Raw genomic sequence first — 24,367 nt, 5'->3', positions numbered from 1 at the left:
ACTGTCTGAGACCTATTAAATATTCTCTTATTTGCATATATGTATGTTCAACAAGCAAAAGACTGCCCTTTAGTCTTTCAGCAAACTGCAGAAAGTAATTGGTGGATTGACTGAATAATTTAAGAACATTTAAAAAGTAGATCTTCAACAATGTTCTGGATTTCATATGGACTTCCCATGCTGAGCACATGTAGCTACTCACATACACTGTAACTCTCAGGACTGTAGCCAGGAAGATCAATGCAAATTAGAGCTGTGAAAATGAGGGGTCTGCTGTGTCATTGTCATCAAAAGTGATTGGTGCACTCCCCAGCCACACATGTGTACCAAGGAATCAGGCGATACCAGTAATAGGTCAAGCACTGCAGACAATGGAGGGTGCGGTACTGTGAGTCTGACTCAACACATGAAATGGAGAAGTTACTCACCCTTGTGCAGTAACAATTGTTCTTCAAGATGTGCCCCCATGGGTGCTCCACATCTGGTGTCAGACTCGCTCCAGCACCGCAGTTCAGAAATTTTTTCATCTGTGGTCAGCTGGATCACATATGCACGGCCAGCGTGAGGCTCCTTTCATGCTCTTTTAGTCACATGGGCGATGTGGCTGAAACCAGTTCCTGGACGCCACCCCAGAATCTGAAAGATATTAAAGGAGAAAAGCTCTGGAGCAGGGAGCAAGGGCAGGTTGTGGAGCACCCACAGCGACACATCTCGAAAAATGATCGTTACTGCACTAAGGTGAGTAACTTCTCCTCCTTCTTCGAGTAGTCCCCATGGGTGCTCAACATCTGATGAGTGAGTAGCAGTACCCTCCAAGAAATACAACATGGAGGAGGGTACCAGAGTTAGTGCTTCTCAGTGACCAAAAGCACAGCTGTTGAGAGCAGAGCATGCCCTGCCAGCTGGTGCTGAATAACACAGTATGTGATGAAAGTGTCAGGCAATAACCATGTTGCTGCACGGCAGATCTCCTTTAATGGGACGCCTTGGAAGAAGGCCATGGAAGCTACCATTTCTCTCATGGAAAGGGCTTTAAGTTGGATAGGTAATAGCATATGACAGATAGCATAGCAAGTGGTGATACATGAAGTGATGAGGTGGGAGAGCCTCTGAGATGATATGGCTTCCCTTTTGGAGTGATCGGCGATTGATACTATCAACCTGTCCATCTTACAGAAAGGTTTGGTTCTGTCAACGTAAAATGCCAAAGTCCTTCGTACATACAGTGAGTGTAACCTTGCCTCATGAGCTGACGCATGAGGCTTCAGGTAAAACAAGGGCAGGATTATAGGCTCATTGATGTGAAAGTCAGACGAGAACTTGGAGATGAATGCTGAGTGGAGTCTGAGTACCACCCCCTCCTTATTCAAGACAGTGAAAGGCAGGACAGCAATCAAAGCGGCCATCTCACTGGCTCTGCAAGCGGATGTAATAGCTAAAAGAAACACAGTTTTCATAGTGAAGTACTTAAGGGAGGTAGTGGCTAAAGGTTCAAATGGGGTTCTGTAGAGAGTCTGCAAGACTATATCCAAGCTCCAAGATGGAGAAGAAGGTCAACAAGGGGGATACAGGTTGGTCAGATCTATGAGAAAATGTTTGGTGATCAGATGGGCAAACACCAACATGCCATTGATGGTAGGCTTGAACACTGATATGGCTGCCAGGTGCACCTTTAAAGATGTTAATGCCAATCCCATTTGTTTCAGCTGAGGTAGTCAAGGATGACATATATAGGAACTTCCAAGGGAACCAGACCCTTTGAGGAGCACCATGTCATGAGGATGTTCCATTTCGACAGATAAGTATTATGAATAGTAGGCCTTCTGCTATGCATAAGTACCTGTTTTACTTGTTCAGAACAGCAGTACTCGGAGGTATTGAGCCAGCTGCCAACCAATCTGTGAGGTGGAGAGTGTATGGCTGGGGGAGTAGCAATGACTGCTTCTTCTGACTGAGGAGCTCTGGCAAGCTGGGAAGTGGGCAGAGAGGATGCGGAGACACTCATCTTAGAAATGGGAACCAGTGCTGGTGGGCCCATGCCGGGGCTATTAGGATCAGTCTGGCTCCATCCATATTGGCCTTCTCTAAGACCTGAGGTATGAGAAATGTGAGGAGAAATGCATAGAGTAGAGGACCCCTCCAACTGATAAGGAAGGCACCACCCAGGGAGCCCGGGCCTTGTCCCACTCTGGAACAATAATGAAGACATTTTCTGTCTTTGAAGGTGGCAAACAGGTTGATGTGGGGACAGCCACACCTATGGAAAACTAGCTGGAGGATGTCGATGTGGAGTTCCCATTCTTGGTCTGGTGCAAACTGCCTGCCTAACAAGTCCGCAGCCATATTGTTGAGTCCTGGCGAGTATGAGGCCATGAATATTAGATTGTTGCGTATTCACCAATTCCAGAGGCGAACTGCTTCTGTGCAAAGGGAGGGAGATTGCACCCGTCCTTGGTGATTGATATAGTACACGGTGCCAACATTGTCCATAAATATTCTGACTGCAGAATCGCAGATGCGACTTAAAATGTGTTTTGCCTGCAGTAAGGACTGCCCTCAACTCCAGTAGATTTATATGCAGGGTTGACTCAGGCAGGGACCATTGTCCTCGTATCAAGATTCCAACCATGTGAGCTCCCCACCCCAATAGGGAAGCATCTGTTATTAAGAATGTCGGCCACAGTTGATGGAAGGGTGTGCCTGAAAGGAGACTGACCCGGCTCTTCCACCATTATAATGATTCTAGGATGCAGTCTGGTAGCGATACCATCTTGTGGACGTGGTGTCTGTTGGGTGTATAGACAGTTGCCATCCAATGCTGTAAACAGCGAAAGTGAAGCCTAGCATGTCAAACCACTTACACCATGTGGTGGCAGCTATGTGGCCCATCAATTGTGGACAAGTATGGACTTGAAACTTCAGGCTGTGGTTCATGACGTTGAAAAGAGTCTGTACAGTGTGAAAATGCTGGAGCACTAAGTAGGCCTTGTCTGTGATCGAGTCTAACCGAGCCCCAATGAATTTGATAGTTTGCATCAGCTCAGTAACTGACTTCTGATCATTTATGATGAGGATGAGAAATAAAAGGGTGAGCTTCACGACATGAATCATATTGAGCATGTCCGTGCGTGAATTACCTTTTAGGAAGCAATTGTCCAAATAGAGAAGTATTATGATGCCCCAGTGAAGAAGGAATGCCTCCACCACAGCAAGGGTCTTGGAGAATACTCTGGGGGCAGTCAAAAGACCAAAGGTAAGGCTTAGTATTGAAAATGGTAATCGCCCACTGTAAAGCAGAGAAAATGCCTGTGAGCAGGAGGAATAGTAGGCATCCTTCAGTCTACGTAGACTATGGGTCGCGCCCATCGTAGTTCCATTTAGAATCATCATTTGCAGCGTCGACTGTGACTGTGAAGGCCCACATGAGAGTGACAGTCCTTGCTGCATCTGTTGCATGTGTAATGGGTGTCTGGCAGGTCCTTACTGTGCTTTCTGTGGGCTCGCTTCTCCTCCGCTAGCTGTCTGATATCTCATCTCACCCTTCTGAAGGCCCTTGTGTAGTTCCTGCCTCCAGCTGCTGCGATCGTCTGCCAGCTCCTCCCAGCTGTCTGGCTGGATGTCTACCTCCCTGAAGTCCTTCTTGCAAACATCTTTGTAGCGCAACTGGGAGCGTCTGGGAGGTCTTTTGCCAGAGGCTAGCTTGCCATACAGGATGCCTTTTGGGATCCTTCCATCATTCATCCTGTGGACGTGGCCAAGCCAGCAGAGCTGCCGCTGCCTGAGGAGGGTGTGCATGGTTGGGATTCCAGCTTGCTCAAGGATGGCAGTGTTGGACACTCTATCCTTCCACAATTTTACAAGGATGTGCCTGAGGCAGCACAAGTGAAGACATTCAGCCTCTTTTCCTGGCGGGTGTACAGGGTCCAAGACTCGCTGCCATAAAGGAGGATACTGAGGATGCAGGCTCTGTAGACTTGCATTTTGGTGTGGGTGTACAACTTGATGTTATTCCACACTCTCTTGCTGAGTGTGGACAGAGTTGTGGCTGCTTTTCCAATCCTTCTATTTAGCTCAGTCTCCAATGATAGGATGTCAGTGATGGTGGACCCGACGTAAACGAACTCTGGACAACCTCTAACGTATAGTTGTCAATGCTGATTGATGGAGATTCAGCAATGTCCTGACCAAGTACGTTTGTCTTCTTTAGGCTGATGGAAAGCCCAAAGTCCTTGCATGCTTTGGAGAACTGATCCAGCAGTTTCTGAAGCTGGTCTTCTGTGTGTGACATGACAGCAGCGTCATCTGCGAACAGCATATCTCTGATGAGGACTTCCGGCACCTTAGATTTAGCTTTCAGCCTTGCAAGATTAAACAGTTTCCCATCAGATCTTGTGTGCAAAAAGATGACCTCTGTTGAAGATCCAAAGGCGTTCTTCAGGAGGAGTGCGAAGAAGATCCTGAACAATGTCGGAGCAAGCACGCATCCTTGTTTGATGCCGCTCCTGATGCTGAAAACATCCAATCATGTGCCGTCATATTGGATGGTTCCTCTCATGTCTTCATGGAAAGACTGGATCATCTTGAGTAACTGTGGTGGACAGCCTGTCTTGTGGAGCAGTTTGAACAGTCCATCCCTGCTGACCAAGTTGAAGGCCTTGGTCAGGTCGATGAAGGCAATATAGAGTGGCTTCCTCTGCTTCCTGCATTTCTCCTGCAGCTGCCTCAGAGAGAAGACCATGTCCACAGTAGATCTCTCTGCGCGGAATCCGCACTGCAATTTGGGATACACCCTCTCAGCAATCTTCTGGAGTCTGCCGAGGATGACGCGAGCGAACAGTTTACCAGTGATGCTTAGGAGGGAGATTCCACGGTAATTGCTGCAGTCGCTTCTGTCTCCTTTGTTCTTACACAAGGTTACGATGTTAGCGTCGCGCATATCCTGTGTAACCTCTCCCTCTCTCCAGCACAGGCACAGTAGTTCATGTAGGGGTTCCAGGAGGGTGTCCGTGGCACACTTGATTACCTCTGGTGGTATACCATCCTGGCCTGGGGCCTTTCCTTCTTCAGTGCTGTCGATGGCTTTCTTCAGTTCGTCCACAGTTGGTTCCCGATCCAGTTCGTCCATTACTGGTAGGAGCTCGATGGCATCAAGGGCTGTATCAACCACAACGTTCTCGGGTGAGTACAGCTCGGAGGAGTGCTCAACCCAGCGCTCCATCTGTTTGGCTTTGTCAGTGATGACTTCACCAGATTTGGATTTCAGAGGTGCCATCTTGTTCTGGGTGGGTCCTCATGCCTTCTTGATGCCCTCGTACATTCCCCTGAGATTACCAGAGTCAGCACTGGTCTGGATGCTGCTGCGTAGCTCGAGCCAGTAGTTGTTGGCACAGCGCCTGGCCGTCTGCTGTACTGTTTTTCTGGCTGCTCTCTTTTTGAACTTTTTGGCTCTCTCTGAGTTTGCTGTCTTTCTGGCATCAATGCGGGGCCTTCCAGTTGGTTTAGAGTGGTACAGCTTCTTGGGTCTCACCTTGAGTTTGGAGCAATCTAGCGAGTGATCTGTATCGCAGTCAGCACTATGATAGCTGCGTGTCAGAAGCACGTTTCTGAGGTTATCACGTCTAGCGATGACCACGTCTAGTTGATACCAGTGTTTAGTGCGTGGGTGTCTCCATGACACTCTGTGCTGTGGCTTGGTATGGAAAAATGTGTTTGTGAGGCACAGATTGTGGCACGTGCAAAGTTCAAGAAGATGCTGTCCATTTTCATTCATTTTTCCCACACTGAAGTGGCCTAAGCAGGAAGGCCATGAGTCACGATAGGCTCCAACTCTTGCACTGAAGTCACCCAAAATGTACAGTTGTTCGCAAGCAGGTATTTGTGCTATGGCAGCACTAAGCATGTCATAGAACTTGTCTTTTACGTCTGGTGTGGAGTACAGGGTTGGAGCGTAAGCGCTGATCAGGTGGACAGGACCGGCGCAAGTTTGAAGTATGACCTGAAGGAGTCTTTCTGATCTGCCCACGACTAATTCCACTATTTGTAGAAGGGTGTTTCTGGTGGCAAAGCCAACACCACGCTCCCTGGGTTCATCTTGGGCTTTACCCTGCCACAAAAAGGTGTAGTCCTTTTCCTTTAGAGATCCCGAATCTGCAAGTTGCGTCTCTTGCAGAGCAGCAATGTCAACTTGGAGCCTCTTCAGTTCTTCATTGATGAAGCAAGAAGAATGGTGATGTGAAAATAGGCATCTTCCAGGTTGAGGGCTGCAAGCCAATTGCTATTGTCTAACACAGGAATTATGGAGGCAATTGTTACTATCTTGAATCATTGCTTGCCAAGGTATCGGTTCAGAGGTTGAAGGTCTAGTATCAGTCTCCACCCACTGCTCTTCCTCTTGGCCAGGAAATGACAAAAATAAAATCCTCTTCCTCTGAATTTCACTGGTACCCATTCCACAGCTCCTGTGGAAAGGAGGCGATCCAGCTCCTCTCTTAAAACATTTTTGTGAGGGTGTCCCTCAAGAGGGACACAGTGGGAGGGATGGAAGGTGGAATGGAGAGGAGGGAGATGGTATATCCTGATGCAATTATTTCCAGTACCCAACAATCGGATGTGATCTCAGCCCAATGGTTGTAAAATGGGAAGAGACGGTGATGGAACATGGATGTGGGGGTCGGTGAGACAATGCTCCGGCAGTCCTTGACCAACCTGTCAAACCTGCGGTCTCGTGGGTTCAGCCAGCTGGTTACGGGTCAACTGTTCAGGCATCGTTATCTCTGCTCATTGCAGTTGTGATCAAAGCCATTTTGTTGATATTCTGGGTGATGGAAGGAGTAATCATATCTCCTCTGGAAGGGGTGATATCATTTTTTGGCGATTGGGTGGTATGTACATACCCAATGTACGTAAAGTCACTTGAGAGTCCCTACTTGAGTCGAGGACATCACTTGTGGTTGTCGTAAACAGCTTGAATTTATCAAATTTAAAGGGCAAATCTTCGACTTTATTTTGTAGTTCTTTCGCTACACCTAAAGGCTGTTCCCAGGGTGCATGATGCATAATGATTACTGTTGCTGTGGAACATGCTGTGGTATCAGCAACATCCAGTGCCATCTGGACCCCGGTTCTGGATGCAACATAATCATTCTGTGCAATAGACTTTAATATTGGCTTCTTTGACTCTGGAAGGTAGTCTATTACCGTAATCAATTCCTTAATGGAGTACTTTGTATTTGTTCTTATTAAACTTCATCCTATCTACCCCAGATCATTTTGAATTATGACCCTATCCTCCAAAGCAGTTGCAACACTCCCAACTCTGTATCAAGCCAAATATATCCTCAATACATGGCACAAGGATAGTTAGAGCACATGTGTGGACCAAATGAGGACTGCTGCTGAAAATCTCTGACAGAAACCACACAGGGCACATGAATACCTCAACTGAACACACACAGGGACAATACTCAAAGAAGAATTTCATATTTCCACAAATAGTAAGCCTAAACTTTGTGGTCACAGTGAAAAAATGGAACAAATACAAATGAAGCATCATCCTATTGACATTTTTACAATGGCCATTTCACATGAATAAACTTTTCCTAATACAGTCATCTACTGACACATTTCAACCGCAGAGGACAAGTAATACCATCCATCCTTACCAGCAGGATTTTTCAGAGACTGTCCTTGCACTTTCAAATTTCATTAATTTACACTTGCTCTTATCAATCTAAAGCTTTCAAATTAATTCAGTGGTATACTTTTTTAAAACCATCAGCAATATTATGTTGTCTTACTCATTCAACATGTTTCTTACTATGAATAAGACAATAAAATCATATGCCACCTGTCCAGAGTCAGTGATAAGATTTTCATACAGTTTGCTTTTTTTATTTATATTATTATTATTAATTGTGCCATCACAGATTAGAACAGTCCACCATACCATGTAGTGCACATGTGCCCTAAATTCTACGGGACTTGACTCCCACACCAAGAATATCTGATATTTACTTCCACCAGACCTAGCAAGCAGATAATCTTAGTTTACAAGCTTTAAAATGCATTAAAGAGTTGTATCCCCTGTAAACTCTAGCATCTTCTCTTATTTTGACTGGTTCAAGGTGACTAATTAGCCAATTATAAAGCCAATCATAAAGAACTGTGCAGTATCTTTATGGGCTATCTCAGTTGGGGGGGTGAGCTAGCTCAGTGGTTACAGCATTGGCCTTGTGAATCCCGGATTGGGATCCTACTCCTTAAGGAGGCCTTTCAAGGGTCTGGGGCAAGTCAGATTAAATAACAACAACAAAAAATCTGTCAGGGATGGGGACAGGTCCTACTGTGAGTGCAGGGTACTGGGCTCAGTGACCTCTTGAAGTCCCTTCCAGTTTTATGATACAGGTATCTAAATATTGAAAAAAAAAATCTCTATTTCTTAGGGAAACATATACTCATTCGTAGAAGTTGAAACTAAAGAAAATCTTACGTTTTTTTTCAAAGGCTGTATCACCTTGAAATGCCAGAACTTCCAATTTGTGTCCAGCTGATTTCTTTCTCTTTTTATTTATTTTGCCTTTTTTTCCATTCTATGTAATGTTGTTTTCTTTCCTGCTGTTAAGTATGAGGGGGTCACACCAGTGAGTGATGATGCATAGGCATATCCTCCTCATAAACCCACCTGAGCAGCCTTTCTTCCTCCTATGGTGACCTATTTACATACAGCAGCAACATGCTCCTTAGACCATGCAGAGGTATAAGAAATTAAGTTGGGGACCCTCCCATGCCTCCCACTCCAGTCCTTGCCACTTCCTACCTCATGAAAGAATGCAGAAGTAAGGAAAAACAGCCTTTTTTCCCTATTGCCTTGTTCAGTTCCCTGTTCTGTGGAGAGATCCAGGAATTGGCCCTCTTTACCCTTTTCATCTCCCACTTCTCTCCACAAGGAAGCCCTAATATCACTGCTGCTTCCTGCCACCTTGACCAGAAGCCAGGAAGAAACTAGTGACCTTACTGAACCCTACTTCTCTCCTCTTTCAATTCTTTCTCTGCTCTTTAGAATGGCTAGAAAGGGAAGGAAAAGAACCTGCAGGCTTTTGCTACTGCTTGCATTAATATACCAAAATGGGGAATTCCTCATCCATGGCTCGGTGTGCAGAGAGGAATAAAACAGGCACTTTCTTGACTGCTGTTATATGCACCTAACTAGTTGAGGTCCCTGACTAGTAGAACTGCCTTCCATCTCCTGTCCTGACTCCTGCAATAATCTCAAGATGCAGGGAAATACAGTCCCAAACATCCCTATCACTATGTCGGCTCCCACAGCACAAATATAAGTCCTATGACCATTGTTAAAATGCTTGATTAGAAAATTTTAATTTTATGTTGTTTACTACAGTTACACAGCAACATCCATTCAAACTCAAACTGCAGCACCTCCACTCTTGTTGTGCTACTATGAAACATTCTTACAAGCTCTGCAAAAAACATACATATGAGCTAACAGTGGCATCATGCTCTTCCCTCATGACCGCATTTTGTCAAAAATAAATAAACCTGCCTTTCGTGAACAAACCAACCCAACCCATTCTTCTCCTACTGCAAATTTTTTCAGCTCCTTTTATTAATTACTCTTTCACTGGTTTAATATCATACTGTGCACCAACAAACACTATGTGAAAAAAATCATTTGTTTAAATTTATATTTAGTAGGTCACAAAATATACCTTGGACAACAACTTGGCTTCCAGGTACAAAAAACTGCTGTGTGCCATCAGGGGTTTGTGCTGCATATTGCACAATGGTAGCACCTGGCTGACCAGCTCCTGAATTTGTCATTGTTAAGGTCTGCAGTCCCTGGATGCCATCAGATGCTGGATTAGAAATCTGGATTGCTCCACCTTGGGCTATGGCAACTAAATAGAAAACATACATATATATATGTATTAGTCAATAGAAAAAATATATACAACATATTATACTATATTTTCTCTAGAAGAAAGGTTTTTTCACCATTATGGCATCCTAATTAAGGTATTTTTAGAAAACTGTCCCAGCCCCCTATGTGTCTTACTCCTGTTTTGTATTAGTCACTTCTTGGGTCAATGACATGGAGAATGAACTACTCCCTCCCTCTCACCCCCACCCTTTTTTTTTTTTAATTTATAATCCTAGTAACTCTAATACTTTAATAATCATTTCCATAGAAGATTGATGAAGATGCAGAGCATCAAGCCCTTTGAAAAAGCTGAAGTTGAGAGTAACTATAACGGATGAAACACGAAAAATAGAAGGACGTTCATGTTTATCCAGGTCCTTTCATAAGATGCAAAATGCTGGGGCATCAGGAGGAAGGAAAAACAGGCATATTTCCTTGGAACTGAAAATCTTCCTCCATTTCTCAACATAGGGTGTCCACAGTTAGGCCCCTTGGAATTTAAAGTTATCTAAATGAGAAAAGACTAAGAAATCTTCTTCTGAGATAGCAAAATGTGAAAATCAGAATCTATTACCATGCAGTCAAGAATATGAAAGAATATGTATGTATGCATTTTGTTTTTAACGGCTTATTTTGTCCTCTGACCCAAAGAGTACTTAATATATAATAAGTGTGCTGTAAAAATTAAGTCATTAAAGGTATGAATGCTAATTCAGCAGATATTCAAAACTACTTATTTAAAAACAAGAACATACCACTAACTTCTACAATACACACTTAGAAACACCATTTAGGGAACACCCATATCCTAGGAAGAAGTAAATGTTCTTTATATGAAGGTATTAAAACTCCACACATAACCAAAGTATTCAAATGATGTGATGTGATACTACATAAAAATCTATTATAAGTATAGGTCAGTGCTGTCCCCTCACGATTCTACTGTGAGGCTCTGGTTGCTTGGTGAAGCTCTTGAAGTGTCAGCTTCTGGAGTCATATGAGTACAGGAGAATCTCAGCTTTCATTATTTTAAAAAAATAAGTGTTTGCCCTTTTTGGTCTTAGAGAAAAGCTGCAAAATGTAAAATCTAAAATTTTACATACTATAAGATAAATAGAAGTTTATATATTATTATTATATTTCATGACTTTTAAATAAATTTGATGATTTAGGGGATCCCAGCTTGTCATTTTGAATCCCTGATGTCCACAATATAGGATGTTTCTCTTTAGTTTCAACTGCAACACAATGCACTAAACATAGCACATGTAAAAGGGCCTTCAGTTACTGACAGTTGATCTAGACACAATTTATACATACTGATGTATCAAGTGGTTTAATTTTTTGAAAGAGAGGGCTATTTGTGTTCCTGTTTGTTTTGACAAAGGGTCAGTTAGTTAGGTTGATCAAATATAGGAAAACTCCCCCTTTACAGAAGGTTGGGTGAAGCAGCAAGCCTTGCTTGAATCACTGAGACATAGTTCCATCCTATCTTCAACCTGACCCTAGCGCAGCAAGTCCCAACAGGATGTTTTCTACATTAAAAGCCAAGACAGACTCCACAAAGCACCAGAAAAAAGAAAGGAGGTGGAGTAGCAGTTATGTTCCCTTCTAGTCTTGGATGCACAAGACATTCCATCCCAGAAACAGAACATTTGAGCACATCCATATGACAAGTGAGATGAAGGACGAGAGGAACAAATGAATCCTGCTGCTGTACAATCCCTCTGAGAAGCACATCTACCAAACTCCTTGAAAAATACAATAGCTTCCCAATTCTTAAGAAACTAATGTTAAACCCTTAAGATCTTTCCAAATACTATCTTATCTCCAACCTCCTGTTTCTAGACAAAATAATTTAGAAAACAGTAACCACCAAGTTCCAGCACCATGTGACATCAGCCAGTATCCTGGATATTTCACAGTCAAGTCTCAGACCAGCACACAACACCCAGACAGCTCTAGCAGAATTAAAAGATTGCTTCCTCATGGCCATGGACCCAAATAAGATCTATTCTAAATGCTTATACTGCAGACCTCTCCACAGACTTTGATACAATAGACCACAAAGTAGTACTAAGACATCTACATGGCACAGCAGGAGTACACAATGAATAGCACAGTAGCTCCAATTATTCCTCTCTAACAGAACTCAGAGAGTAGAAATAAACAATTGCTCCTCCTCTCCAACAGCCGTCACCTCTGAGGTCTCACAGAGACTCACACTATCCCATTTCATACATAAGATCACTGGGAGAGATAATGAGTTAATATAGGCTAAGGGTATGCCTGCAAAGCAGCCTTATTCCAAAATAAAATATTCCGGAATAGCTATTCTGAAATAGTTTATTTTGAAATAATGTTGCTACATGCAAAACTGCATTTTGAATAAAAAAAACAAAAAGCAGTCAAGTAGCACTTTAAAGACTAGCAAAATAGTTTATTAGGTGAGCTTTCGTGGGACAGACCCGCTTCTTCAGACCATAGCCAGACCAGAATAGAGTCAATATTTAAAACACAGAGAACCAAAAACCGTAAGCAAGGAGGACAAATCAGAAAAAGATAATCAAGGTGAGCAAATCAGAGAGTGGAGGGGTGGGGGCGAAGGTCAAGAATTAGATTGAGCCAAGTATGCTGACGAGCCCCTATAGTGACTCAGGAAGTTCCCATCACGATTTAAACCATGTGTTAATGTGCCGAATTTGAATATAAAAGTCAGTTCGTCCACTTCTCTCTCTAAAACGGTGTGATAATGTCTCTTCAGTAACACACATACCTTGAGGTCACTGACAGAATGCCCCATTCCATTAAAATGTTGACTAATTGGTTTGTGGATCTGGAGTGTTTTGATGTCTGTTTTGTGCCCGTTGACCCTTTCTCTAAGGGAGTTAGAAATCTGTCCAATATACAAAGCATCTGGGCATTGTTGGCACATGATGGCATATATGATGTTAGTAGAGGAGCATGAGAAAGTGCCCGTGATTCTGTGAGTAACCTGGTTAGGTCCAGTGATGGTATTTCCAGAGAAGATATGTGGACAAAGCTGGCAGCGGGCTTTCTTGCAGGGAAAGGTTCCAGGACTGGTGTTCCTGGGGTCTAGGCTGTGGCTGTTAGTAAGGATCCTCATGAGCTTGGGAGGTTGTCTGTAGGAGAGAACAGGCATGTCACCCAGGGCCTTCCAGAGTGTAGCATCCTGATTAAGAATAGGTTGTAGGTCTTTAATAATTCGTTGCAGTGGTCTGAGTTGGGGGCGGTAGGTGATGACAAGTGGTGTTCTGTCCTTGGCTTTTTTGGGCCGATCTTGGAGTAGCTGGTTTCTGGGTATGCGTCTGGCCCTGTCGATTTGTTTTTTTACTTCTCCTGGTGGGTAATTCAAGTTTATGAATATTTGGTAAAGTTCTTGTAGTTTTTGGTCTCTGTCAGTTGGATCAGAGCAAATGCGATTGCACCTACGAGCTTGACTGTAAACAATGGATCTAGTCACGTGCGCAGGATGGAAACTAGAAGGGTGTAGATAAGAATAGCGATCAGTAAGTTTTCGGTACAGTGTGGTACTGATCAGGCTATCCTTGATTAGTACTGTAGTGTCCAGGAAATTTACAACATGCAAGAGATACATGTTGGGGCATTCTGTCAGTGAGCTCAAGGTATGTGTGTTACTGAAGAGACATTATCGCACCGTTTTAGAGAGAGAAGTGGACGAGCTGACTTTTATATTCAAATTCGGCACATTAACACATGGTTTAAAGCGTGATGGGAACTTTCTGAGTCACTATAGGGGCTCGTCAGCATACTTGGCTCAATCTAATTCTTGATCTTCGCCCCTACCCCTCCACTCTCTGATTTGCTCACCTTGATTATCTTTTTCTGATTTGTCCTCCTTGCTTACGGTTTTTGGTTCTCTGTGTCTTAAATATTGACTCTGTTCTGGTCTGGCTATGGTCTGAAGAAGTGGGTCCGTCCCACGAAAGCTCACCTAATAAACTATTTTGCTAGTCTTTAAAGTGCTACTTGACTGCTTTTTGTTTTGATAGTGTATAGACTAGCACGGCTTACTCTCTGTTGCATTTTGAATAGTTATTTCGAAATACCACATCCACACACAAAGAACCTATTTCAAAATACAGACAGGCATTCATGGCCCTTAGCGAACATAAAATAGTTACATTCCGCCCTCTTGGAGTTAGGGGTTGGAGAAGATAGATTTTCCAAAGTCCTTTAGGGAGCTTTGCTACCCTGCATGAAGTGGCAAGGCCACCCTGGCCAGTGCTGCAGGACAAGGTATATAGAAGAGAGCCAGAAGGTTTCTCAAGTTCTTTTGTCTGCAAGTTAAGATGGTCACCTCCAACCTTCAATAGCTCTTTATGGGCCTTGGTGTCCTCCTAAGGAACGGCAGCAGGGGGAGCAACAATAGCCTCATCCAGGGATGATGAGGACGAGGACACCATTCCCAGTGCCTCCCCTGGTACCAGAGGTTCTGGAGCCTAGACCTCTGCCTCTTGTGGGACTGATGGTGTCCCTTCCATAGAAGGCTCAGTACAGGACCAATGAGGGAAACTGTACGCTTCCCTGAAATCCCAGCCACCAATTTATAAGGGGTGGGCAAGATCACAGGGAATACAGTTTTACTATGGTTTTTACCATAGCCCCTGAAGCCATTGCACCAGATGCAATACCACCACTGGAGGGGATCCGACTGGGAAGGGTTAGTCTGGTACCATCTGAGAGCCATGGACACAGAGAAGGCTGGTACCCTACCACCCATTACTCTGTGATGAAGAGCTTGTGAAGGTGCGCTGGCATTAGTGTTGGACTCAAGACCACATGATTGGCATTGAGGACCTGGATTCTCTCTGGGAACAGCTGTTCCTGAAGTGGCTGTGGCCAGCAGATTTGTGACAGTGGGTGACCAGTGATTCATGCCTTGTGCTTCTTGAGCAGTGCCACTACCGCAATCTGCACCGGGAGTCAGACCATTTCTGGCACCTGCAATGAGTTGACAGTCCAGGGGAGGGGCACCCATATGAGAAGCCTTGATGCTTACATGAACTGGTGCTGTGACGTTAACCAGGACTCAGTGAGTTTTGCTACTGGTGTTTTTTCTTGGCATGGAGCACATGCCTCCAAAGATCTGCGCTCCTGAACTGGGGAGCCATGCCATGAGCCCTGTGTCTGAATTCCTGACCAAACAAGTGAAGAGGAATTAACAGAGCTGTCTTATCTTGCTTTGACCCCCAGCAGTTGCATGCCAGGGAGTGGCACCCGGACTCTTTCCACAACGGAGTCTGCTGCCATCATGGTGGGAGCCCATCTGCACCAAATACAGGCTTGTCCCTAGAACATGGAATCACAGAGGCCTGTGTGGCTGGTATTGGCAGAGTCAGTAACTTTTGAGTGATATGGAGGGCTCCTGAATGTAGCTCAGGGTCCTGCTCACATCTGAGCAAAGAGGTGTGGAGTAGGCTGGGGAGCTCAACCCTATCTGAGGTGGGCCTCAGAAGCCCAAGGAAGCTACTTAATGTGAGTCTATGCTCATCACTGCTTTATCCCACTGTTTTTGGGATGTGGTTGAATTACCCCTTGCCATCTTCTTCACTGGAGTCACGGAGAGGGAGTGATTTGAGCTGGCAGAAGCCACTGCAAGGGCTCTACACAGAGGCCTCAGGGCTTGGTGCCAAATCCAGCACCAACTCCATAAAGTAGTCATGGACCCAACTGCCCAACCTTCTTGGTCCTTAATTGAAATATTTCATATCTTCCACCCATCACTGCTTTGGGTTTCACCCAGGGAGCGCAAGCATCTCCTGTGTGCGACATTAACTAGAATGGGCCATCTGCAGGCATCAGAAGACTTGAAACCTAAAGATCGGAGCATATCCCAATCAGGGGAGAAGTCCTGAAGGTGATCAGATTACACTAACTATTACTAGTAAATAACTAAACAAGAAAAAATAATCAAAAAGGGAGAAGGCTACAGCAGATAGCTGAAACAAAGTTGTTCCATCAGTGTCAAGAAGGATTTGAGGGTCGGGGGAGTGGCTCAGTGTCCCTTATACAGTGCCATAGAAATGCCACTGCAGGGGGTCGATAAAGGCACTCCTTTATGGCTACTGCTAGGGGAAAAAATTCCAATACTGCTACATATTGTAAGCATACACAGCTATTGTGGAATGGACAGGAGCAAGCACTCAAAGAAGAAACACGTAACACAAATAGAGGCAAAACTAGAAAGATGAAGGCACAAACCAAGTTCAATCTAGCTAGAAACATAAACGGTAACAAGAAAACATTCTAAAAATATATTAGAAGCAGACGCCCATTACTCAGTGAAGAGGAAGAAACAATAATAGATAATGTGGAAATGGGAAAGGTACTTAATAAATTGTTTTGATTTTCATCAAGATGATTGGTGAGACTGGACATGTAACAGTGATTACCAGTGAAAATGAAGTAGGTTCAAAAGCTAAAACAGAGAAAGAACAAATTAAAAATTACTTAGAAATGTTAGAGGTCGTCAAATTACCAGGGCCTGATTAAATGAATCCTAGAATACTCAAGGAGCTGATTATGGGGATATCTGGCCCATTAGCTATTATCTTTCAGAAGTGGTGGGAGACAGGACAGATTCCAGAAGACTAGAAAGGGACACACAGTGCTCATCAATAAAAATGGGGAAAACAGCAGCTCAGGGAATTACAAACCAGTCATCTTAACTTCTCTACCAGGAAAAATAATGGAGCAAATACTTAAGGAATAATTTGCAAACATCTGGAAGATAGTAAGGTAAGTAACAGTCAGTGCAGATTAGTAAAGAACAAAATCTTGTCAAAATGACCCAACAGGTTTTGGTTTGGGTTTTTTGGAGTGGTTACAAGACTTGGGGATAGGAAGAATGAGAAAGATGTAGTATAATCTAAACTTTGGTAAAGCTTTTGATACAATCACACATGACTCCCTCATTAACAAACTAAAGAAATGCATCCAAGATGGAGGTACTATTAGGAGGTTACATAAGTGGCTTGATAACCATGCCCATCAAGTAGTTATCAATGGTTCCCAATCATGTTAGAAGGGTATAACGAGTGTAGCTCTATAGGGATGAGTTCTGAGACTGGTTCTGTTCATTATCTTCCTCAATGATTTAGATAATGGCATAGAGCAGGGCTCAGTAACCCCGAGCATGCATGCCAGCAATGGAACATGAGACAATTTCCACTGGCACATGGCAGGATCTCAGCCAGGCCCCTCCTCCACACATTCCCTTGCAAAAGTAGATAGGCAGGGAGCAGAGAAAAGGAGCAGAAAAATCCCACCACACAGGAACCACCTGGGTGGTGCTGGGTGTGGAGGGAGAGCAGGAAGCATCAGCACATGACAGAGCACATGGTATATGAGGCGATAGGGCTGGTGGCAGTTGGAGTGGAGTGTGTGCAGGTGGAGCCTGTCTTGCAGCTGGGAGGTCTCTGTCCCTAATCCCCAGCTCCCCCTGAGTTGCAGCAGCACCCACTCTGTGCACAGCAAGTGGACTGGCTGCTGACTTAGTGCAGAGAGGATACTGGCAGACAAGTCATGCCTCAAGGCAGGTTTGAAAGCCACTGAGGCATGAAGGGACATGCAAGCATTCTGCCAGTCCCATGGAGCCAAGTGGGAGCAGCAGGTAAGCCTCCCCACTGCACCCCATGCACCTGCCCCTGCTGCCACACTCATGGCCAGACACCCTCTGCCTCACTCCCTTCCCCACACACACTAATGGGGGAGTCACAAGTGTTTGCTTCAGAGGGAGATGCAACTGTTTGTTTTAGCAGAAAATGATCTATCATTTGAGTGACCGATACTGTGATTTCAGTTCTTTGGAAGGAGGATATTGTAGTTAGTGATTAATGTAATCTAGTTTAACTTGTTTCAGTGTGTTCAATATTTAAATGTTTTTTCATTTACATATGGACAGTTTGTTTATGTAGACATATAATTGTAGCATCTTCACCAAATACATTTTAATTTTGTATTATTTGCATATCTTGTCTATCATGTTAGATTTCTGCAACGATGAAAAAGAATTCCTTGGTTGAAAATTTAAACAGAGCCATGCCATCATCAGCAAACTTAATCATCACCAAACGGCTCTCAGCAATCAGTGTCCAAAGCCATTCAGTCAAATTGCATGGATGAGTTTGACAAATGCTAGCACTAAAATTTCCAGTTATAAATTAATGGACTTCAGTGCCCTCAAACTAGCAACACCATTAAACAAACATGTCAGGAGTGGCCTTACAATAAGGGCGCACTTCTGTATCTGCATTCATTTGTTTTTCAATTGTGTGAAAAATAGGATTGCTGTTGATGATAGGTTTGAGCCCAAAAATATTTCATAATTTTAAGGGAATGCCTTCACACATTAGCTCACAGAATGTCAATCATTTTCTCTGATTAACAACAGGATGTTGCTAGACCAGAGAATCTAGTATAAGAGGTTCAACATGTATTAAAATCCTGGACATTTTTAGATATTTAAAAAGATTTAAAGACAGAAACAGTAAAGCTCTGCATCTTAATTTATTTATTAATGAAGCTTCTGTAAGTAAGGCTATTGGTGACTTTAAACAGTATCAATTGCCTTTGGACTGCATAGAGGTCAAAAGGCACAAAATTCAGCACTCTGCCTCAGAAAGGGTTGCTGACCCCTAGCACAGACACTATGCTTATACAGTTTGTGGATGATACCAAGCCGGGAGGTGTTATAAATGCTTTGGAGGATAGGCCGAAAATTCAAAATCATCAGGATAAGCTGGAGAAATGGTGTGAAGCAAACAGGATGAAATTCAACGAAGACGAACGCAGAGCACTTCATTTAGGAAGTAACAATCCACTACAAACATTCAAAATAGGAACTGACGGCCCAGGAAAGAGTACAGTATTGAGGAAAAGACCCTTCAGATCACAGTGGACCACAAGCTAAGTAACTGTCAACAATGTAACACCGTTGCAAAAAAAAATCATCATTCTGGGAAGTATTAGCAAGAGTAATGTAAGCGAGACAAGAAATAATTCTTACTCTCTAGTCGGAGCTGATTAAGCCTCAGTTGAACTATTATGTCCAGTTCTAAGCACAACATTTCTGCAAAGATGTGCATAATTTGGAACAGTAGTCTCAGGAAAGAGCAAGAAAAATGACTGAAGGTCTAGAAAATATGACCAATGAGGAAAGATTGAAAGAATTGGATTGTTTAGTCTGGAAAAGACAGAGAAAAGCTGTTATGTTCCAAGTACTTAAAATTTGTTTCAAGGAGGAGGGCGAAAAAGAGCAGGGGTCTGGACTTGGTAATCTTTAGCAGTCCCTTTCAGTTCTACAATTAATTGTCCCATTTTTTTTTTTAATTTCAGTTTAATAGGAATCTTCATCTCTTCTTGCATTGTGCCTACCCAGAAACTGACAAATGGGAAGTGGCCAGTGCATCCTGATAATGCGCCAATTCTTAACTGACAAAACAGCTCCTTAAGATTGTAGGTGGCTACAATGAAATCGTAAAATTGGTGCAGCTGAGCATTTGCTTAGAAGCTCAAGACCCAAACAGAAGTAGGCAGGTAATATGGTATCTTGTGATAAAATAGTAAATTCTAAATGGTCAAATCTAAAATTTCAACTTGCCAGTATGTAGTAGTAACTGGCTATTATTAATACAGGTCTGATTGACTCTCAGCTCTAACTTTTCTTTCACATGACAGTTTTTACAGCAATGAGAAGAATATCAAGAAATATTTTGCTATAACTCCTTTCAGCAAAGACAGATCTACTGACTTCACTTCAAGAAAAGGTGAATGGGATTTTGTTTTCAGTTTTTTTTTCTCCTTTCACATACAATGGAGATCTTTTTCAGATCTAGTTATGAACTGATCAACTATGAACTAAGAAAACTACTTGCAAAAAGATACAACTTTAAAAACAAAGTTCTCACACGAGACTCAGTCATAGCATACGAAGTTTGTTATCTGCATCCTCGAATCACATTGCTGCAAATATATTTACCAAATACTGTATATTAAATCTGTCTACAGGAGCAGAACATCTTGTTCTAATTTATTTGCATGATTACTTATTTGAGGAAAGAAGAGCATGCATCAGGACTTTTCTAGAACAGGCTCATATAATAGCCTATTTAAAATTAGATTCAATGACATTTAATTGAATTTCTTATAGCCTTTGCTAATTTAGCAGACACTGATGACCATTTTTTTTTGCTTATTTCAAAGTAATGTCTTGCTAAAAAAATATTCCAGTTAAGATGGAGAAAATTCACTACACTTCTAGTTAGTATATATTTGACTAATTATAATAAAAGAAACTAATGTGCAATTAATTTAAAAATTCTTGTCACTAGAGTGTTCACTTAGTTTCGTTTTAAAACATTAAATTTCTTGAAGAAACTTAAAAACACTAGGACATATGACCAGAATAACATTTTAACAAATTCTTTCAGATTAGACACGAGAGTGATCCCTGGGCTCAAAGAGGAAGATGGCTAGCTAGTGAGTATTTCCTCCCAATAATCCTAAAATGAAAGTAGAAAAAGCACAGATTCATGCAAGAATTCCCTGCAGGGCTGCTGAGTTCCTGAAGCCCAGAAAGTGGAGATCCCAACCAGTGAAATCACAGGAGTTCTTCAGGCTTTACTGAATGACACCTCAAACCTTAGCCACCAGGGGGAAGACAATAATGCAACTCATGAAAACCTGGTTCTCAGACTGACTGGATGTTGAATTAAGATGTTTTAATTTTACAGTCTATCACAGATCTGCAGGTCTGAAGATTCACTGTATGTCCGTTAGAATACATCTCAGCAGATGCCAGGGAGTTCCCTTTGTACAACAAACACGCAAAGTGTCTCATTGTGGCTATGTCTACACGTGAAGCCAACATCGAAATAGCTTATTTCGATGTAGCAACATCGAAATAGGCTATTTCGATGAATAACGTCTACACGTCCTCCAGGGCTGGCAACGTCGATGTTCAACTTCGACGTTGCGCGGCACCACATCAAAATAGGCGCTGCGAGGGTACGTCTACACGCCAAAGTAGCACACATCGAAATAAGGGTGCCAGGCACAGCTGCAGACAGGGTCACAGGGCGGACTCAACAGCAAGCCGCTCCCTTAAAGGGCCCCTCCCAGACACACTTGCACTAAACACCACAAGATACACAGAGCTGACAACTGGTTGCAGACCCTGTGCCTGCAGCATGGATCCCCAGCTGCCGCAGCAGCAGCCAGAAGCCCTGGGCTAAGGGCTGCTGCCCACGGTGACCATACAGCCCCGCAGGGGCTGGAGAGAGAGCATCTCTCAACCCCCCAGCTGATGGCCACCATGGAGGACCCAGCAATTTCAACGTTGCGGGACGCGGATCGTCTACACGGTCCCTACTTCGACGTTGAACGTCGAAGTAGGGCGCTATTCCGATCCCCTCATGAGGTTAGCGACTTCGACGTCTCGCCGCCTAACGTCGAAGTTAACTTCAAAATAGCGCCCGACGCGTGTAGCCGCGATGGGCACTATTTCGAAGTTAGTGCCGCTACTTCGAAGTAGCGTGCACGTGTAGACACAGCTTGTGACTAGAACCAAACCAACGCCAAATTAATAAATGACTGATATTTAAGAAAAAATAATTTTGGCATTAACAGTGACTACATGATTTATGACATAGGGAACACAGTTAAGTAGAAGTTGGAAAAAATGGCCAAAAGAATTTTTAAAACAGAAAGAAAATTTATTTTTGGTAGCACTCAGTAATGGTATTTTATATTATGTTTATGTTGAGCGAAATTACCACATAAGGCCCATTTCTCTTTCCATTCAAATCAGCATCCAAATTCATAGTGACCACAACAAAAGTAAAACTGAACTCTAATTCATGTAGAGTTTCTTTTATACGTATTGAAGGTTGCTGTGTAGCATAAGTAATTGCTGAATTTGTGTTTAGTTTCCAAATGCACATAGTTTCTTCAGGCACTTTCAGTTCTGAACACATGCAACAACTCTATTGCTTTGTGTTTTGCTACTTTTATTCCTTCAAGCTTATCCTGGTTTTCCTGAAAAGGCTACATTTTGGAATGAATTCTTCACATTGCTTAATCTAACTTTAATGCCAATTCTCTTGATGATACTGTACTTTGGGTCATGAAGACCCAAAATGTAAAAGGTAACAACTACTAAACACAGTTTCTAACTGAGTGGTGTAAGTTGTGCGCAGCGCAAGAGGACCTCAACGCTCCTGTTGCAGTCCTTGGGAAGTAAAGACACAGCATTTAGCAAGAGTGAATATCAATACCCTTGTTTTTTAGGTCCAAAGGATTTAAGGACTTTCACATAAAACAGAACGTGAATTTGATCATCATTATTAACATTTCTACAACCAGAACAATAATGAATATGAAGAACAGAAATGAGTAGTTCAGTGCAAAATTTACATTTTGTTTTCTTAGTGTTGATAGTCACCTTACTTTTACAAAATATAAAGGACAGCGAGAAGAATTCTAAGAACGTTTAAAGCTTTAATTTATTTAGAAAAGTGAAAGAATGGCTCTTTCTAAGTTCCATTGCTGACATATTAATTGGAGTTCTCTGTTCTCATTACAAGATTCAGAAAAAGCACACTTCCTTACCATGTTCCTGCCATTGTGCAGGAGAAAACATGCTGTTTTTAATAAATAACTCATATTTCTTCACATTAGAAGACATGAGACATTAATGACTCACTGCAAGAGTAAAGTCTTTGTTTTTAATGTTATAAAAACTCTATATAAAAAGGAACAAAGATTAATGGAACTTCAACAACAAAAGAGAAATAACTATGCAAAATCTAACATTCGTAATGAGGTACAAAATGTTTAACATGTAAATAAAGAAAAAAATCTTTGTGGAATACTGCTAAGCTATTTTTATTGCCAGCATTCACAGAAAGTGAATGAGCAGCTGGAAATTATAGTTTATGGTTAATTCCAAACAGAGAATTATGTTAAAACAACCAGATTGGAAAATCAAACAATTAAAAGGCAGAAAACTGAAAGCTGAGATGGAAAGTTCCCCTGGACCTCTCCCTCCTGTGCTTATTCCTAAATTGTAGTCTCTATCTCATTACAAATTATATGTCAATTCATACCATAAATAATAGGATGAAAATGGTCATTTGTACGTTGTAATATCCAGTAAGTTACAGTACAGTACATACATTTTTCAGACAACTTGCTTACTGACAGAATTAGAGATATGAATGCACTATTTAACATCACATAATTTTATAGTGTATGGGTCTTCTGCATTAGATTAGCAAACTGATAACTTTCTGAAGACAAAAAGCGAGCCATAATCACATGCAACTTTGCATCATACTGTATTAATATTTTAATCAACATTTTTCAATCAACATGAGCATTTAATACAGCATTAAAACAATACAGGAATGAAAAAACTATTCTTACAGTATACAAGTAGAAATATATGTGTACGTGTAAGACAAGAGAGACATTTTGCCTCTTTTAGCCAGTCCCTGATTCTTCCTTACTTTAAGTACAATTTCACAATCACCCCATATTTGGGAAATAAACCAGAAAAAGTTTTGTTTTTGCTTATGTGGTCAGAGAGAAGGTGCAACGTGCAATCTTCTTGGGCTAATATGAAGATAAATCTCATTATTTTTCTTGGTCCAAACATCTCTCCCCCTTTTCACTCTGCTATTTTTAAATTCAGCATAAGATAGCAACAGATTGTTTTAATTAAACGCTATACTGTATCTTAGTATACATACTGTATTGCCCTGCGCTAGTCTGATATAGGCTGGTTGGTACAGCCATTGCAGGGATGCCAGAAGGTGTTCCTTCTTCCTCTGACTTTTCCTCTTCAATCTTAGTGACACCAGTTGCATCAGAAGATAGTTCATTTAGAATTTTTCTAAAACATAATTTAAAGCAGATTTAAAATCAGTGCTGTCAAAGCTGATTCCCACTTTGACACTCTGAGTGCAGAAAGTGGGGGTCTGCAAGAGACCTTAAAAATGCCTTGCCTCTGTTCTAGTGGTTCCCAACCTTTTCACTAGTGCAGACCTCCAATCACCCCTCCAACCATTTGCAGTCCATCAATCACCTCCCGCAAGCCATTTGTGGACCCACATCATAGACAACTCTGGCCTCTATGTACACTTTATTAAATGAGAAAGGAAACTACAACACAGATTTTCGGAAAACAATTAATATTTTTATTGGAAGACATTTAATTTAAAAATAATTCATTTTAACTTTGCAATTTATTTAAAACTTATTTTCTATTATCATGTTTATGTATCTTTTATTTTTCTCCATGGACCCCAAGTTGGGAACCACTGCTCTACAGGCTTCTGCTTAAAAGCTCCCCAAGGTCACAGATTCCCTAGCCCTGGGAGGTAG

The 24,367-nt window shown here is 42.4% G+C and overlaps 1 protein-coding gene across 5 annotated transcripts in view; it reads right to left on the bottom strand.

Moving 5' to 3' along the window:
- The window catches only part of CREM (cAMP responsive element modulator), an 85,821-nt gene that overhangs the window by 25,197 nt on the left and 36,257 nt on the right, over positions 1–24,367 (bottom strand). For 4 of the 5 annotated variants that reach the window (XM_074984990.1, XM_074984993.1, XM_074984989.1 and 1 more), the window contains 2 exons: positions 23,734–23,876; positions 9,726–9,914 (listed from right to left, as the gene is read on the bottom strand). In XM_074984990.1, coding sequence (XP_074841091.1) covers positions 9,726–9,914; positions 23,734–23,876 — 332 coding nt within the window. The remainder of the gene's footprint in view (positions 1–9,725; positions 9,915–23,733; positions 23,877–24,367) is intronic. The other variant, XM_074984996.1, reaches the window with a different exon arrangement.

Source organism: Carettochelys insculpta, chromosome 2 (genome assembly GCF_033958435.1).
Source record: "Carettochelys insculpta isolate YL-2023 chromosome 2, ASM3395843v1, whole genome shotgun sequence".
In the NCBI taxonomy this organism is placed as follows: domain Eukaryota; kingdom Metazoa; phylum Chordata; order Testudines; family Carettochelyidae; genus Carettochelys; species Carettochelys insculpta.
Note: the sequence above shows the minus strand (reverse complement) of the source record. Positions and strands in the feature narration are given on the sequence as shown.